The 15,447-nt window shown below is 40.2% G+C and overlaps 1 protein-coding gene across 6 annotated transcripts; it reads left to right on the top strand.

The window, feature by feature from the left end:
• The first annotated feature begins 8,378 nt into the window (after positions 1 to 8,378).
• Positions 8,379 to 15,404, top strand: si:ch1073-416j23.1 (rac GTPase-activating protein 1). Of its 6 annotated transcripts, none has more exons than XM_042069211.1 (17): positions 8,379 to 8,625; positions 9,152 to 9,240; positions 10,195 to 10,386; positions 10,500 to 10,636; positions 10,730 to 10,802; positions 11,023 to 11,076; positions 11,178 to 11,270; positions 12,113 to 12,263; positions 12,348 to 12,496; positions 12,577 to 12,738; positions 12,822 to 12,917; positions 13,051 to 13,249; positions 13,959 to 14,064; positions 14,223 to 14,355; positions 14,597 to 14,720; positions 14,868 to 14,979; positions 15,102 to 15,404. In XM_042069211.1, exons 2-17 carry the CDS (start codon positions 9,220 to 9,222, stop codon positions 15,154 to 15,156), a joined length of 1,857 nt encoding a protein of 618 aa, XP_041925145.1. In that variant the 5' UTR covers positions 8,379 to 8,625; positions 9,152 to 9,219; the 3' UTR covers positions 15,157 to 15,404. The 6 variants fall into 6 exon arrangements, with proteins under 6 accessions (XP_041925145.1, XP_041925127.1, XP_041925161.1 ...); XM_042069193.1 differs by having other exon boundaries at positions 8,381 to 8,625; positions 10,184 to 10,386; XM_042069202.1 differs by lacking the exon at positions 8,379 to 8,625 and adding an exon at positions 8,743 to 9,059.
• Positions 15,405 to 15,447: the final 43 nt, after the last annotated feature.

Raw genomic sequence — 15,447 nt, 5'->3', positions numbered from 1 at the left:
TTAGGCTACTTTTGACTATCGCCTGTAACTCCATGATAAGGACCTAACTGCAAAGTATTTGGCTGAGCAACGTAGGTTAATATGTTCTATGTTTTGTCCACATGATATAGGCCTATGTCTAATCATTGTTGCACTCGAACACTGAATCATTGTTGCACTTGTTGCATTGTTTCATTCGTCCTCCCTTTCAATCGTCCCGAGCGGTCGTTCTCTCTCCAAACTAACTTTATTCTCAAAATGTTGAGTTTAATGTCGACATGTTGAGATTAAAGTCGATATTACATTTCAACTTTATTCAATCTCGAAATGTCGAGTTTAATGTTGACATGGCGACTTTAAAGTCGACATGTCAAGTTTAATCTCGTCATGGCAAAAATATTTTTTCCTTCATGTGTGGCCCTAATACTCCGTCGTACAATTGGCTTCCCAAAAAATAGTTTTCTTTACTTAAATGAGCTGATTATTCAAAATTGTGCTTGTTTTTTAGAAAGATGATTCATACAAATGCAGTCCATTTACAGAGACTTGAAATTATGACATTTAGACATCAGTACAATGTCAAGTGCTTGTCTTGACACCATAATAACTTAAACGCTTGATGGAGAGGGAGACACACAACTACAGGAGATGAAGTCCAAATGTACTCTCAGGGCTTAAGATTCATTTTTCAAAATGGGGGGGGGGGGGGGGGGGGGAATTCCCTCCTTAGGTTATTCATATACTGTTTTGACATTTGAATGGGATTTACACAATTTGGGGGGGGGCTGATACCAAGTCAAAAAGTGAATTCAATATTACTGACGTCATTGTGGCATAGTGCAAATTAAGACTGGATGAACCCACAACCTGTGGTGGCAATGAAATTAAATGAGAATCCATATTAAGAGTGATACTAATTACGCCATCAACCACCTCAGAAAAGGCAAGAAGACAAGTAAGTATGGGAACACCTATTAATAATCCACATAACTTTCAGTGTCCCGCCAGCGGGACGGTTACCCCCCTCCCCCACCTCCCCCCAACATTCTAAATCAATTGTATGTACCATATTGCTATGTAGCATAGTAATGTTATACACCATTTCAAAGCTTGGACTCTTGGGAATCCAAAAATGACATTTTTTCATGTACAATCTGTATAGTGCTTTATATTCTCAGATTAATCTTATTATGTCTCAATTAAATTTGATCCAAAATGCCCCCCTCCCCCCTTCCGCTTTTGGTGCTACCCTGACTTCTGGCTGCAGTGTAGCTGCAGCACAATAAGTAGATGCAACATATTGGGTACTGAAATATTCACAAGAATCCATAGAAATTGAATCTTCATGTTGTGTTATCATGTTGTGTATAGTCTATCTTATACACGCTCATTGAACCAACAAAGTAGATGCAAAAATAGAGACATTTTTGTAATCATTACATATTTAGTGTAGTCATTCCATATCAGAACCCCTGAAGTATAATCCAAATACAAGCATGAAACCTCAATGAAATGATTAGTATTCCACCCGACCTGACAGAACTCAATGACCTACCAAACATATAACACTGCAGGTTGGGGATGTCGCACATGCAACAATGCTATGGCTAATTTATAGGAGCCTTGCTGAGCTCCTGTTGATATCTGGTGAACGATGGGAAATAATCGAAAGGAATCTAAGGACCAATCCAAAGCATTTCCTGAGGCAAGGCTAAGGGCATATTGCTGCTATTTTTTCTCAATGTCTATAAGTGGGAGTGCCTATCAATAACAAAATAAATATCACTCCACAATACAAACGGTCCTATTGCTTTTAGCCCAAAATCGAATAATCCCACAAGTTAAACTTGTGAAAGAAACTACTCATACCATAGATACTCAGTCATTTAAAGTATTAGCATTAAAGTCAAAAGAGTGATGACATGGATTCGAAACTACTGTCTTAAAAATGTAGTTGCCTACCAAACAAGTCTGAAGCACATAGATTCTTCTTATTGGCTTGTTATTGGTGAATGTTAAAGCTTACCATATATTCAAATGACAATGATTGGTAAAGCAAATCAGTAACAATATAATTGAACTATGTTGCATTAAAGCATTTTGAAAAGAAAAACAAAACAATGACATCATACTCTATGTCTGAGGAGAAACTATCACGGAATGACACTGATCATCTAGTGCCAGCAGAAAGGAAATGGCGAAAATAAAAATCCAATATTGTCATATAACAATATGACACACCCGAGGCTTAAGAGAAGATGAGACAAAGAGATTAAACTCAAAGTGACTGTTGAGAGTATTGCACCCCCAGTGGACAAATATTTGAGCAAAAAGTTTTCATTGTTCTTTCAGTCCATACATGAGCACACCTTTCTAAAACAACAGTACAGGCTGCAAACTTCTCAGGACTAAGGAGGTGGTATCATCCATCCATTCTTCCCAGTAAGAATGTCATATTCTGATATTAATTGTAATGACATGTTTTAATATGCTCTATAACATGAGAAATTAACACATAGTGTGTGTAGTATGGCGGAAGGTAGAATTCAAATTATCGGTTAGGAAGAAAGGTTAATCGATGCTGATGGTTAGGATTGTACTTTATTGTTTTTGCACGGCTATGAAGACTGTAAACTGATGCAACATGATCCATGTGAAGAAAATATGGTAGTGAAATTCAAATGGTACAATAATTCATATCATCAACACTGTTATCGCAAAAAAAAAATCATTTGTGATACAGTCTTAAGTCTATATATTTAGGCCTAAGAACCCGAATTTAAATGGCAGACAAAGTACAATGTCTATCGACAAGCAAAGTTCCTGTGGATGAGCTATAGCTATAGTGCAGCATGTGGGAAAACTGATATAACTCATCAGTGTTTACGTAAAAGGTTCTGCCTTTATCATGTTATACTAGCAAACTGATTTTGCCAGGATATTAGAAAACCATGGACGAATTTATATTTTTGCCCTAGGTGTCAATATTCAACACCATTTAGAGCAATAATAGTACCCAGTTCGTCAAGAACCGACTAAATGGGTCATGAGAACTTTTATCAATATTAAATCGATTCCTTCCTAATGTGTGAAAATGAGTAATTGTACTATAATAGTATTTAATTGTATAATAATAACAGCTTACTGAGGGCTGGTGATTACCAAATTGGGAATAACAGAGCCCTGCAAATAAGACTGCATCCACTTGCCATAATCCCTGCCCTCCACCACTGATGCTGTATCAATACCGCCTGAGGGAGGGAAGTCCACTTGCAGAGCAACAAGGAGGTGGTGGTGGAGGAGAGGATTTGCCAGAAGACACTCACCATTACACAGGGTAGGAGAGCCGTGTGTTAGCAGATGCAAATGCTGCAACCTCTTTGGGTAATGTCAATTTAAGGCTGAGATAAAGGCTTCCTCTCCAACTTTAACGTTCAGTCTCCATTGACAGCCTGAGGGTGCCATTCACTACTGCAGTGATCAAGTATTTGAGAAAAGAAACTCACTTCACTTCACCGTGGCATTCATACAGGGCAGGCATAAGGGAAATGCATAAAGCTGCCATCTTGCACACCTTTCCATGCACATTTCATTTCATAGTCAGACCAGAAAAAAACAACAGGGCTGCAATAATTACAATGTCTAAAATTAATTACTGCGATATCAACCATTTTAAACTCATAGAGGAGATTGCCCTGGTCTATCCCCATGCTGAACTATTCCCTCAACCAGCACAAACAAAACATCACATAAGTGCATTAAACTGAAAAGAATAATTTTGCCATGCTTATTTGTGAGAAATTAAACCTCTTAAATACATTCTCCAGAGCTAAAATGTGTTTAATGAATCAAAAGCCTCGTTATTCCTGCCAACTGATTATTTTAAAAACAATGTAAATTGGAGGGCACCCTGACGCCTAGAAATATTTAGCATTCTGCACAATGCAGCCAATGGGAATTACATTTTTATCAACACGGAGCATGAGAGGGGGGTTTACATTAGAGAACAAAACTATACTGGAATTCTGTGCTCAGCAGGAGTGGGAGGCATGGGGACATGAGGAGATATAGAGAAAATGGCGTGTGGTTGTGGGTGAAACAGGTTGCTGGGTGAAGACGAGTTTGGAAGGTAAAGAGAGCATGTATGCTGTGGAATTTTTGGATTCTGTATTTGCCCACAGACTAAAACAGAAGAGCGTGCCTTTCACTCTTGGCTATTAAAGCATTCCATCCACTAAAATATTTTTTTTTCATCCATGTCACTTTCTACTCCGCAAAAAGTAAGACCAGGACACGTTTTTCCCATTAATTCTACATCGGAGTTAATCAAGACAAATGGTAAAAAGAAATAATTTAGGGCAAACAAACCCTTATTTTAAACTAAACTAGATGTACCAGAGAGCGGTACAAAATATGACCGCCGCCCAGTCCAGCACATTTTTTCCACAAAAATAAATCATGCTGAAAGGCCTATATGATTCTGACTGTCTCACTAAATTGCATTATCCACACTCAATTCTCACTGGTATCTGCTAGACAACAAGTACCAAAACATGATTAGTTCATAGATTTCACATGTAAAATTCATTTTATACAACCCCACCCCCATCTTGCCTGTTCATAATTCTGAGAAATTCTTGAATTGTGTGCATGTGTTTATGTTTATGTGTGTGGGTGTGTGTGTGTGTGTGTGTGTGTGTGTGTGTGTGTGTGTCTGCGTATGTGTGTTTGTGCATGTGCATGCATGCGTACATATGTCTACTGTGTGAGTATGTGTCATACGTATGATTACTGTAAATGTATGTGTGTGCGTGTGTATCTGTTTATGCACATATGTGCACATGGAATGGGTTAATATGACCCCTGGAGGAAAACATACAGAAAAAATTGGTCATCCTAGGCCCTACGGTTCTCAAGATATTCACAGAAAACTGTGTCTGCCCTTTTTAATTTTTAACTAGGTGGCGCTATACATGAAATAAGTGGTAATGGGATGGGTTGACATGCCCCCTTAAGACCAACATACAAAAAAAAAAGGTGGACCTCCTAGGCCCTATGGTTCTCGAGATATTCACAGAAAACTGTCTCCGGCCACCTACAGGCCAGTTGGTGTATAGTAACATAAATTAATTTATTGTGTGGCCCCCCATGAACGGAATTCCACGAAACTTGGTGTGCATTCAGAGGGTGTCATAATGATCCTACACTTCCAATTTCGTGCAGTTTTGACTATGTTATGCTATGTCACAGGTACCTGCGATTACAACACCTCATTTTTACTTTTTTGTGTTTAACTAGGTGGCGCTATACATGAAATGAGTGGTTATGGAATGGGTTGACATGGCCCCTTGAGATCAACATACAAAAAAAATGGTCCTCCTAAACCCTACGGTTCTCAAGATATTCACAGAAAACGGTGTCTGCCCTACCCTCCTTTCGGGGGGTCCAGTCCAGCAGGGGGGGGCTACAGATCAAAACGAAAAACGATGGTTCCATGCTATCCATGTGGGGTTACATGCCCACCAAGTTTCGTGTACCTCGGTCTTTCAGTGTCCTGGGAATCCTTGACGGAAATTTGGAAAAAAAAAAAGAAAAGGGAAAAAAAAAGAAAAGAAAAAAAAAAATCTGACTAAACCTATATGACCGCCGCTTCGCTGCGCGGCGGTCATAATAACAAACCTTAAAAACTAGTCCTTCTAGCAACGTCTGTTTTTTTCTGTTTTTTTTTTTGTATTGTCAATTTCATTCAATGACTAACTTCACGTCTGAAGTAGTCCATGCAAAACTATACTCTTCTTGCTGTGGTATAAGGCAGGGGGCAGCTTAATGGCAAGCTTTTTACAGTCACACTCAGGAGTCCACTCATACAATCAGAGCAAAGCTGGGATCAGTTTAGCTGCATCACATAGGTCTGTAATATGTTTCCTAAGTGCTAAATTAAAGTGGCTTCAGAGCGATGGAAGTAGAACACTTTGTATAAGGAAGGATTTTGAACACCAACTCCCACTTCTGAAGCCACTGAGCAGCTTACATTAGACGGAACCGTGGAGTCAACCAAATACAACAAAGCTGTACTCAAACACCTCCTTAATCATCACCAGAGAGCAGAGACATATAAAAGGTGAACATTTGCACATCTATAAATACCTACATTGCCCTCTACTGGGCAAAAGTGACAATACACAGCTTTTATCCCATTCAGACACAATTGGCACAATATGTTCTAAAAAATATACTTCTGTACTTCTTTTAAAATATTTTGACAGAAGAAAGGAGACTGGATTGGCATTTTAGGCAAATACCTTCTGAGACTAACCCAAGATTCAAATAACAGATTTATACAGCAGAAATCATGCAAAATAGGGGTTAAATATGATAATCAGTCTGAAGATGACAGTAGTTCTATCCCCAAAAACGGCCAAACAACTGCCTCTCCAGTACACTCTGAATGGTTACACATCCTTCTATGATAAGCCAGTGAATATCTGTCTAATATTATCATCCCCAATGGCCTCCTTGAGCTTTCAGTCAATGAGTCAAATCAGTACAGCATCCAGTGAATTCCTGCCAAGCGCTCACTGCTCAAGAACATTTTTTTGTCACTGTGCTCCATATGCTGCTATTCAAACTTTCAGCCACACACAAATACATATTGCACATGTTGCTGATGTGATGCCTCTAGCATGACAGGAGGCCAAACATTTCTCCATTTCAGCCATCAGCCCACGGAAGATATGGCTCACTACAAGATTTGGCCTCATCTATATCACATGCTCACCCACAACAGCCTATGTGATGAGCATGGATGAACAAGTAGTACCATTTAAGGGAAGAATAGAATCAAGCAATACCAATCATATGAAAATATGGTAACAGATCAGATTACGTTCCACACAATTTTGAAGTTTTTACTGGAAATATAAGATAACCCATCCACCTGAACTTCCATATGCAGGGGCAAGTGATGCTGAGACAGGTCAACTCAAAATCAAAGAGCAGAAATGATTTAACTGGTTTAGCTCAGCTTCACTGATGCTTGATGCCCCACTGGGTCCCAGCAAGACATCGTGACTGGGTACTGCACGCTTTGCTTGCCAGGCAGGTAGGGCCATGATGCCAAAAAAGTTCTCACCTTGCATCCCATGGCGACAGATAGGACAGACACCAAAATAAAGCCAATCAAGGTTTCATTACATACAATCAGCACATGGGACCTGTCAGCTTGTTGGATTTACCGATTGCTTCACCAACATCAGGTTAAAGGAGTGGTACCGCTTCCTTATCTTTCATTTGACAGAAATACTGAATACGGAATTACGACATGGTGACAGATCTACAGATGGGATTATGCTGACAAGAATTCGCCAAACCATTACGCCTTCAAGTCCCAAACTGCACATGGTCTAATCCAAAATAGTCACAGTACAAATCCCAAAAAATATGGCAGGAAGAGAAGTCAAACCAGAGGTGGGATTTCCATATAGGGAGAAGGCTAAGATCCACAGCTCTCATCACTAACCAGACTGGACAAGAGGCTACCTCACACTGGTCAATACTGAGTGACAAAAAAGGGAATAGGCCTGCAGGGTTCCTGGGTGCACAGAAACATGCAGTATTGTGCAAAAAGTGTCTTCTCTGATTCATAGCACTGTGGGGATATTTTTGTAGGTCTATTGCTGATCTAAGCATCTGCCTCTGAATTCATCATTTTAAATTAAATTGTATCAATAAAATATAGGGTAGGAGTGTAGGCCTACGACAAGACGAACAAGGAAATTGCATGGGATTGTTTTCATCGTGTGCTGTAGCACGGACGGTTAAAGGAACCATATGTAAGATTGTGGCCAAAACTGGTAGTGCAATCACTTTCAAATTACTGTAGAGCGGTGTATCCCCTCCCCCTCCCCCCTGACTCGAGGTTGCCAACCCACATGCCGAAAGACTAACTTTGTTATTAGTAGATAGGTGGAGAGTGGCGCATCAGGCCAAAACACAACATGACATGACAAAACACAACATCAACATCAGTTGAGGGCTGCAACTTCACTTTTTAAATGACAATATCCTGGCCGGTCTACTATTGTCAGTGATATAAGTATTTGAAATGAACATGATTTCTTAATGTATAGTGACATATCAGGGCCATTTTATGATTAATTGAAATACATTTCTTACATACGGTTCCTTTAATATTAGTTTACAATGTGCTGATGACTGTTTTACAAATGGGAAAAACTGTTAAACAATATACAGAAGCTGTTCTTTATAACCTTATGCTATTCACTGGGAGATGATGTGGAGTAGGTAGGCCTGATAGAGTCAGCTCCTCCGTCTTTAGAACATGCATGCATCTAGCTTAGGCTTGCTTGTTCCAAATTCTACTCTTCGATGAGAATCATGAGAGTTCATAAAAATAGCCCTAGATATCGTCTAACTTGGCGACCGTTTAGCCTACGTTTTTTGTAAATACAATTGTCATTTGTAAGCAATCATTGCATAAAATAAATTATTTTGCATGTCCTCTTGGTCTTCACGTGGACAGCGGTAGGCCTATTATGGGTGTGTGGGCCATTTAGGCTACGTTCTTCTCCCTCGACTACGCCACAGTTTCACAAAAGAAGTGGCACCAGCCTTGCCGACCGACAGGTGAGTAGAAGAGTAGCCTACCGTAGGCTAAAATAGTTAACAGCTTTAAAATTAAGAAACCACCCATCACAAAAAGTTACACTACTTTTGTCAAGGTAGACTAATATTAGACCTGTTTGAAGAGAACGGTAGCCTAAGTTTTCCGAGTTGTTATCCATGCGTTTGCGTAGGCTATTGCATAGGTTACACCTGAATTGCATTTGCGACTGATCACCATCTACAAATCTCCGTAGCTTATCTCGGGTTATAGTGAAATGCTAAAGTGTGTGTTTCGTGGCTTTTGGTTGGTATGATTGATCAATTGGCGGCCACAGAACACAGTAGGCCTACGTTTGCACGAACCTCCCATTTATATCTGGTCTTGCCCAGGCCTAGTGCCATAAATTGGAAATGACTCCGTCGATCAGTGGTTGGAATTCAAGTTCGATTTGTTGGTAGGACATTGTTATTCAAATATTTAGACTTGCACAAAGCTAGACATTTAAACACAGTTCTGGATAACCTGGCCTGCTGTCGTTTTTCTCAGCTCCATGGGGGAAAGCTTTGTAAAAGACATTCTTTCCATGTGTCTTCAAAGAATGTCAATGGAAGAGGATGCCTCTAGCTCCGAACTTGGTAAGTGGCATCATAGGCTACGAATGTTGTGCTTGGGCTACTTGACTCCTGACGCCGCGGTGTTTTTCTTGGTTTTGACAAACATAAACAAAAACAGTCCAATTTAATCCATTATAACGTTTGACAACGTATTAAATATTTGGCCTAAATACAGTTATTCTGTGCGCAGATTCACTGCGCCACGTAGTCCATTGTTAGTCTAGGGTTGCAGTTTTCGGTCTAGGTTTTTCCATTAGTTGTCTGTCCCAATCAGCTACGACCCATCGAGGAAGGGATTTAGTGAAGCCTTTATTTGTTGCATTTGCCAAGTCACTTACAAAGGGTTTTAAATTCTGTCGCACTCGACCCTGCAGCTTCCTTCTGAAGAGTTCTCCCCTGTTTTTGTTTGTTTTGTTTTTGTTGAAACTGTGTTGTTAAAGAAATGAGTAACACTGCTGAATCAGAGAAAATATATTGGGCTTTTTTTTTTTTTTTTTTTTTTTCCATTTAGGCCTAACCTAGGCAGTAAAACTACTTCAGACATGACATGATTTCATCATATCTTATTATTAAATCTTGGCTGGACAAGGGACATAGGCCTAGTAGGCTACTGATGTCAATCTTTAGACATCTCTTGCTGCCCAATCCACTCAGGTGCCAAAGCCCAACTGATACAAGAACAGGGAATACAGGTTATGGACAGTCAGATAAAAAAGGGAATGCTTACAATTTGGTTGAGGTTTCAGTCTCTGTAAAGGTTTGGGGTGCTCATCATCAGAAGAGGTTCTCATCATCAGCCTCCAAATACAGAGAGGAAAAAACTTTCAGCCAGCGTTTCATTAAGGATTTTTATTTTTTCTAGAGGAGTACCCCCGTTCTTTTACTCTTTGTCATGTAAAATGTTTTTCAAAGTAGCCTTTGGTTTGGGTGAGCGGCTGCTGTCAATCTCACATCTTTGAATCAGTGTTTCTTCAGATGGCAAGGAACTTTGAGGTCACCAGAATGAGGTGGCTCCATGCGGAAGTGGAACTCAAGAAGTGCAGGGAGCTGCTGTTGAAGTCTGACATAGTCCGGGCAGCATTAGAGGTTCAGTTGAAACATGCTCGTAACCAGGTTGATGTAGAGATCAAGAAACGGCACAAGGCAGAGGCTAACTATCAGTATCTGGTAATCTAGTGGTTTCCCTTGGCTTTACATTGAATCAACTATCTTAAATGTGTGTGGTCTATTTTAAATGGATGGAAATCTGATGCCTGTGTTCTGTGTCATTTGTTGCACAGGAGCGCCAGATTAAATTGATATGTGACATACTGGTGAATGACAGTAAGTCAAGTGCATGTCTCAATGATGAACAGAGATCTATGCTGGCCAACTTCAATCATAAAGGACTTATTGTTCCACAGCAGAAAGGCAGACGGTATATTTTTTTTTATATAATTCTGTGTTGCGTATTTGGTCAGTGACGTAAAGGTTGTGAGTTGTGTATTAAATCAGCCAATTCTCTTTACAGGTTGTCTATCATTGATGAGTCCTCATTCCTGTCACATTCTGACATTAGTTATGATAGAACTGATGATGATCTGGTATGTGTTTTTTTTTTTTTTTTTTTTTTTTTTATTTTTTTTTTTTTTTTTTTTTTTTTTTTTCTTATAGATTCAAAAACCTTGATATATATACTATTTATTTATTCTTTCATTTTAGATATTCTGACCCGATATTCTAACATAATCTACAAAATCAGCCCATCATTACCCCATTGCCCAAGCATCCATATAATTAAGAACATTTGTCCCATCCCTACAGGACTTGGATACAGCAGTGTTAAAACCTCTTAAATCAAGAGTACGAGAGAAAAGGGTAAGAGTCACAATGCCCTGCACAGCTATCAATCTTATGACAACGTTGTATGGTTATTGTGAAGACACAGCTGTGATGGCATGAATTCTGGCTGTTTTCAGCGATCCTCCATGGGACCCAGTGCCCACGCTCAGAGGCGAAGTAGAATAAATGGCCGGTCAGGAGATTACCTCGGAATGAGAGTGACAGAAAAAGTAAGTAGGCACAAACTCACAACTGCCTTGTTTCTTCCCACCCATGAAAGTCTTCAGCTATAGAAGTCTTCTTGTTTCTGAGATGGGCCATAGTAAACCTACTAGAAGAAACTGGGCAGAAAATGGCAGGGAATATAGTGTGTTAATTTGTTTTTAATGAAAGGCAATTCAAATGCCCCTAGAAGACCTAAGTTTCAAGACCATGGTGGCAATTTAATGTTCACCGTGAACCAGAATGTGCAGTTATGCTATGTATTTTTGTTGTTTTTGCTCGTCTTTTCAGGCGTAGTAAAATAAAAGTTGGTTCATGGTCTCATGATTTGGGGGGGGGGGGGGGGGGGTTCCTCTGACTGTACTTTTGATACAATCCCGTGGGGCATTTGCTGCCTGTTAACAAAACATTAACACTTTATCGTGCTCCATAAAACCCCCTGCCATTTCCATCCATTTCTTTCTTGAAAACTGTGCTTCTATTGTTGGGAGTAGTGGGGTGTCATGTCCCATAAGAGAGCTCATTCATCAGTCCCCAGACTCGGCGCTTGGCACCATCCTCCCCATGCCCACCTCTCTGTTCAGGTGAAAACACCAGTGGACCATACCCAAGCTGTGTGTGTGTGTGTGTGTGTGTGTGTGTGTGTGTGACATTCCCCGCTCCCACTTGGGTGACAAGGACCGCTGAAATGGAACAAGGCAATTCAGCACTTTGAAAAAGTCCATCTGTCCTCATGAAAAAGTGAATGCAGACTGTGAGTAGGGCAATGTGACTGCACAGTGTTGTGACCTGAGAGAGGAGGGGGGGAAGACACAAACTCTCATTTTTTTCCCCCTTCCTGTCTTTTCAGTCTATTCAGGAAGTTGAGACCACAGTAGTGAAGGCGTCGGTCAGCACTCCAGAGAATAGAAGTTCGATTCAGTTGGTCATTGACATAACTCAAGAACCTCCAGACAGGCCCCGTCGTAATCACATCTATGAGGGGTTCCCATCTGTCTCTGGTAAGGTGGTCATATGTATACATGTGTATAGTATTTTGCTCAGGGAAAATGCATTGTACAAATATATGTATATAATGCTTTCAGATCAAACCTCTGTGTGGTGTCAAGATGAATCCAAAATGGAGACCCCGTCTGTTATGGAAATGGAGATGACGTCTGTAGAACCCCAACTGCCAGAGGCCCTGACTCCTACTGAGGACAAAACCCTCCGCCATGTTTTTCTGTCCAAAACTGTAAGATGATGCTCACTTCGATAAGTTTTGAAATGTACTATACTTTTGCCAATACTGTAGCATTGACATTTTGATCTCAGGTTATCAGACCTGAGACATGTTTGCCTTGTGGGAAACGAATCCGATTTGGCAAGATGGCGATGAAGTGTCGTGACTGTCGGATCATTTCCCACCCCGAATGTAAACACCTGTGTAATGAGTCTTGCTCTCCAATTGCCCATGGCAACCCTCAACCTACTGAGGTAATTTACCCCCTGTTATTTACACATGAGTTCATACTGGTGAACATTTTGTCCCTAATTTTGTTTTTCTCTTGCATTTTCAGGACACTTTGGAAAGCTTTGCTCCTTCTACCCACCCAAGAATCCCCCTGCTCATTATGCAATGTGTAAATGAAATTGAGAAACGAGGACTTAAGGAGGTAATGTTTGTCTCTACTCTATATGGGGAAAGTATTGATTATATCACAGAGAAACATAACTGAACATATTCTAGCAATTGAGGTGTGTGTGTGTGTGTGTGTGTGTGTGTGCGTGTGCGTGTGTGTGGTGCAGAGAGGGATTTACCGTGTGCCGGGAGGAGAGCGCATGGTCAAGGAACTGAGGGAGAGGTACTTGACTGGCAAGGGCCCACTGCTTCTCCGCAAAGTAGACGATATCCATGTAATCTGCGGTCTCCTCAAGGACTTCCTGAGGAAACTCAAAGAGCCTCTGATCACGTTCCAGCTGCACCAAAAATTCATGGAGGCCAGTGGTAGGTATGCTCTCTCAATCCATAATAAAACTATGTTTGACTCTGGGGGTAACCTTTACAGCAGTCGTGGTGTCTTGAGTCACATTCTTACCAATGCTGAGACTTGGGAATCAAATCTGGCTTATAAACATGCATATGACTCATGTTTTTAAATGGAGGATTGACAGGGTTTGTCATTAGTGCATATGTCAAGGTTATGGTTTAATTTGAAGAGCAGACTTGAATAATCAACAAATCATCTTCTCTCAGTGATTTGCTTTCTGCATATTCATATCTGCCTTGTCTGTGTACTTGAAGGAAGGTTAAGTGGTACATTTAGGAAGCATCAGATGTCTACGGTGTTTAAATCATACTAAGCATGTCAGTTTTGCAGCAACAATGAAATGCAGGGTCACCAGGGTATAGCGCCTCCCTTTTTAAATGAGAAATTAAAATGGATGTTTGAGGGAGGGCCACACCATCTAATTTGCAAGGCCACTAATGGAAGAAGCATACAAATGAGAATTATGTCTGGTTCATACTCTTTAATTTCTAAAGCTGGTGTGGCAGCGGTGATTTGTTTTTGTTGTCATTTGTTTCAAATCCACCCATAGTCCTCAGCCATGACGGGAATGGTATACATTTTAATTCTGCTCACACCCTTTTGTGTAAAGGGTATATTTCTTTCATTGTCCTACATGGCCTGAAAGCAATGGATTATTTGTCACAGAGATTGCAGAGGATGACAACAGTGCAGCAATGATGTTTCAGGCCATAGGAGAGCTTCCTGCTGTCAACAGGGAAACGCTGGCTTTCCTCATGCTACATTTGCAGAGGTAACACCGCTTACTGAAAAATGCCCTCAAGGGTCCTTTATGTTGTTGCTGACAGAAAAAAAAGTGATGCATTACACTTTCTACATTTTTTTTCTACCACACATGTAGAAATGTGCCATTCCAAATTCAGTAGTTACTGTTTATGAATTTCTATACAGAGTCATGCAGAGCCCATTGTGCCAGATGGATCTTAACAACCTGGCCAGAGTGTTTGGGCCGACTATCGTTGGCCACAGCATGTCTGAACCGTCACCAATGACCATCATGAGGGACACCACCACACAGCCCAAAGTCTGTAATGTTGTTTTATCTCATTTTAGATGTTTTTATTTGGTGATGTATGGTGGAGATGACTTGACTCAAATGGTTATCATGAAAGTTACAGATGTGTCATTGCTATGCATTTTGCCCTCAGTGAGGAGCTCATGACATTTGAATTAACATACCGGTAATTTCCTCACCAATAGATTATATGCCGTGCATGTCCTGTGGAGTTGAAAATGGAACTTCTCATCCTCATTTCCCTTCCTAGGTCATGGCAAGACTGCTGTCTTTTAGTGCTGAATATTGGAAAGACCTCATCAGAAATGAAAGGAGTGTCACATCAACTTCAATTGATGCAAAAAGAAACTTTGAAGGAAAAAGTACTGATAGGGGTAAGTGTATTTTGACAGTGTATCCTGCTAATGTGTTGGTTAGACCTTTTTGTAAATGCATGTTCCTAGCCATATCCCAGATCAAGTTCTTTGACATGACATGTTGCACCGGGACTACTTTCCTTTTACTCTGTTGTCCCCATCCAGATAACATGTTTACACCGGTCATTTCTCCTGAGACTGCGGCTTATTCCAAGGTTCCTAGCACCAGTGCTCTAAAAGGAAGAATTAGAACCTTTGGCAATGCTTTTGGCAGCTCGTAAGTTTTTTTTTTTTTTTCTATCTCCAGGTCTTTAGAAATGTTTAGTAACTGCTGTTGTATAGCATCATTCATTTACAGCCATGAATGCCTTCCCGACTGCCCTTCTAACTCTTTTTCAGAGGCAAGCATAGGCCTGATCCAAAAAAGAACCGTTTCTTTACCTCCCCTAAATGATGCAGAACTCAATATCTTGCATCAACATGACAAGCACTTTATTGATTAGCTTGAATAAAATAAATGGCTTTATTGTAATTTAAATGTTGTGTATGAACATCTAAATAAGTAAAATAATATTATACAATTTGGAAGCATGTCTTGCAGGTGAACATCTTGGTCAGCCTGAGTATTTACTAGCAAAGATGTGTGTACAACATGCTGAATATTTTGATGTCAGATTGAAATAAAGTTTATACTTTTTGCAATGAAGTTCAATATTTTTTTACTAATGGAGGAATGATTAAACAA

Source organism: Alosa sapidissima, chromosome 2 (genome assembly GCF_018492685.1).
Source record: "Alosa sapidissima isolate fAloSap1 chromosome 2, fAloSap1.pri, whole genome shotgun sequence".
In the NCBI taxonomy this organism is placed as follows: Eukaryota; Metazoa; Chordata; class Actinopteri; order Clupeiformes; family Clupeidae; genus Alosa; species Alosa sapidissima.
This window is presented reverse-complemented; position numbering and strand designations above follow the sequence as displayed.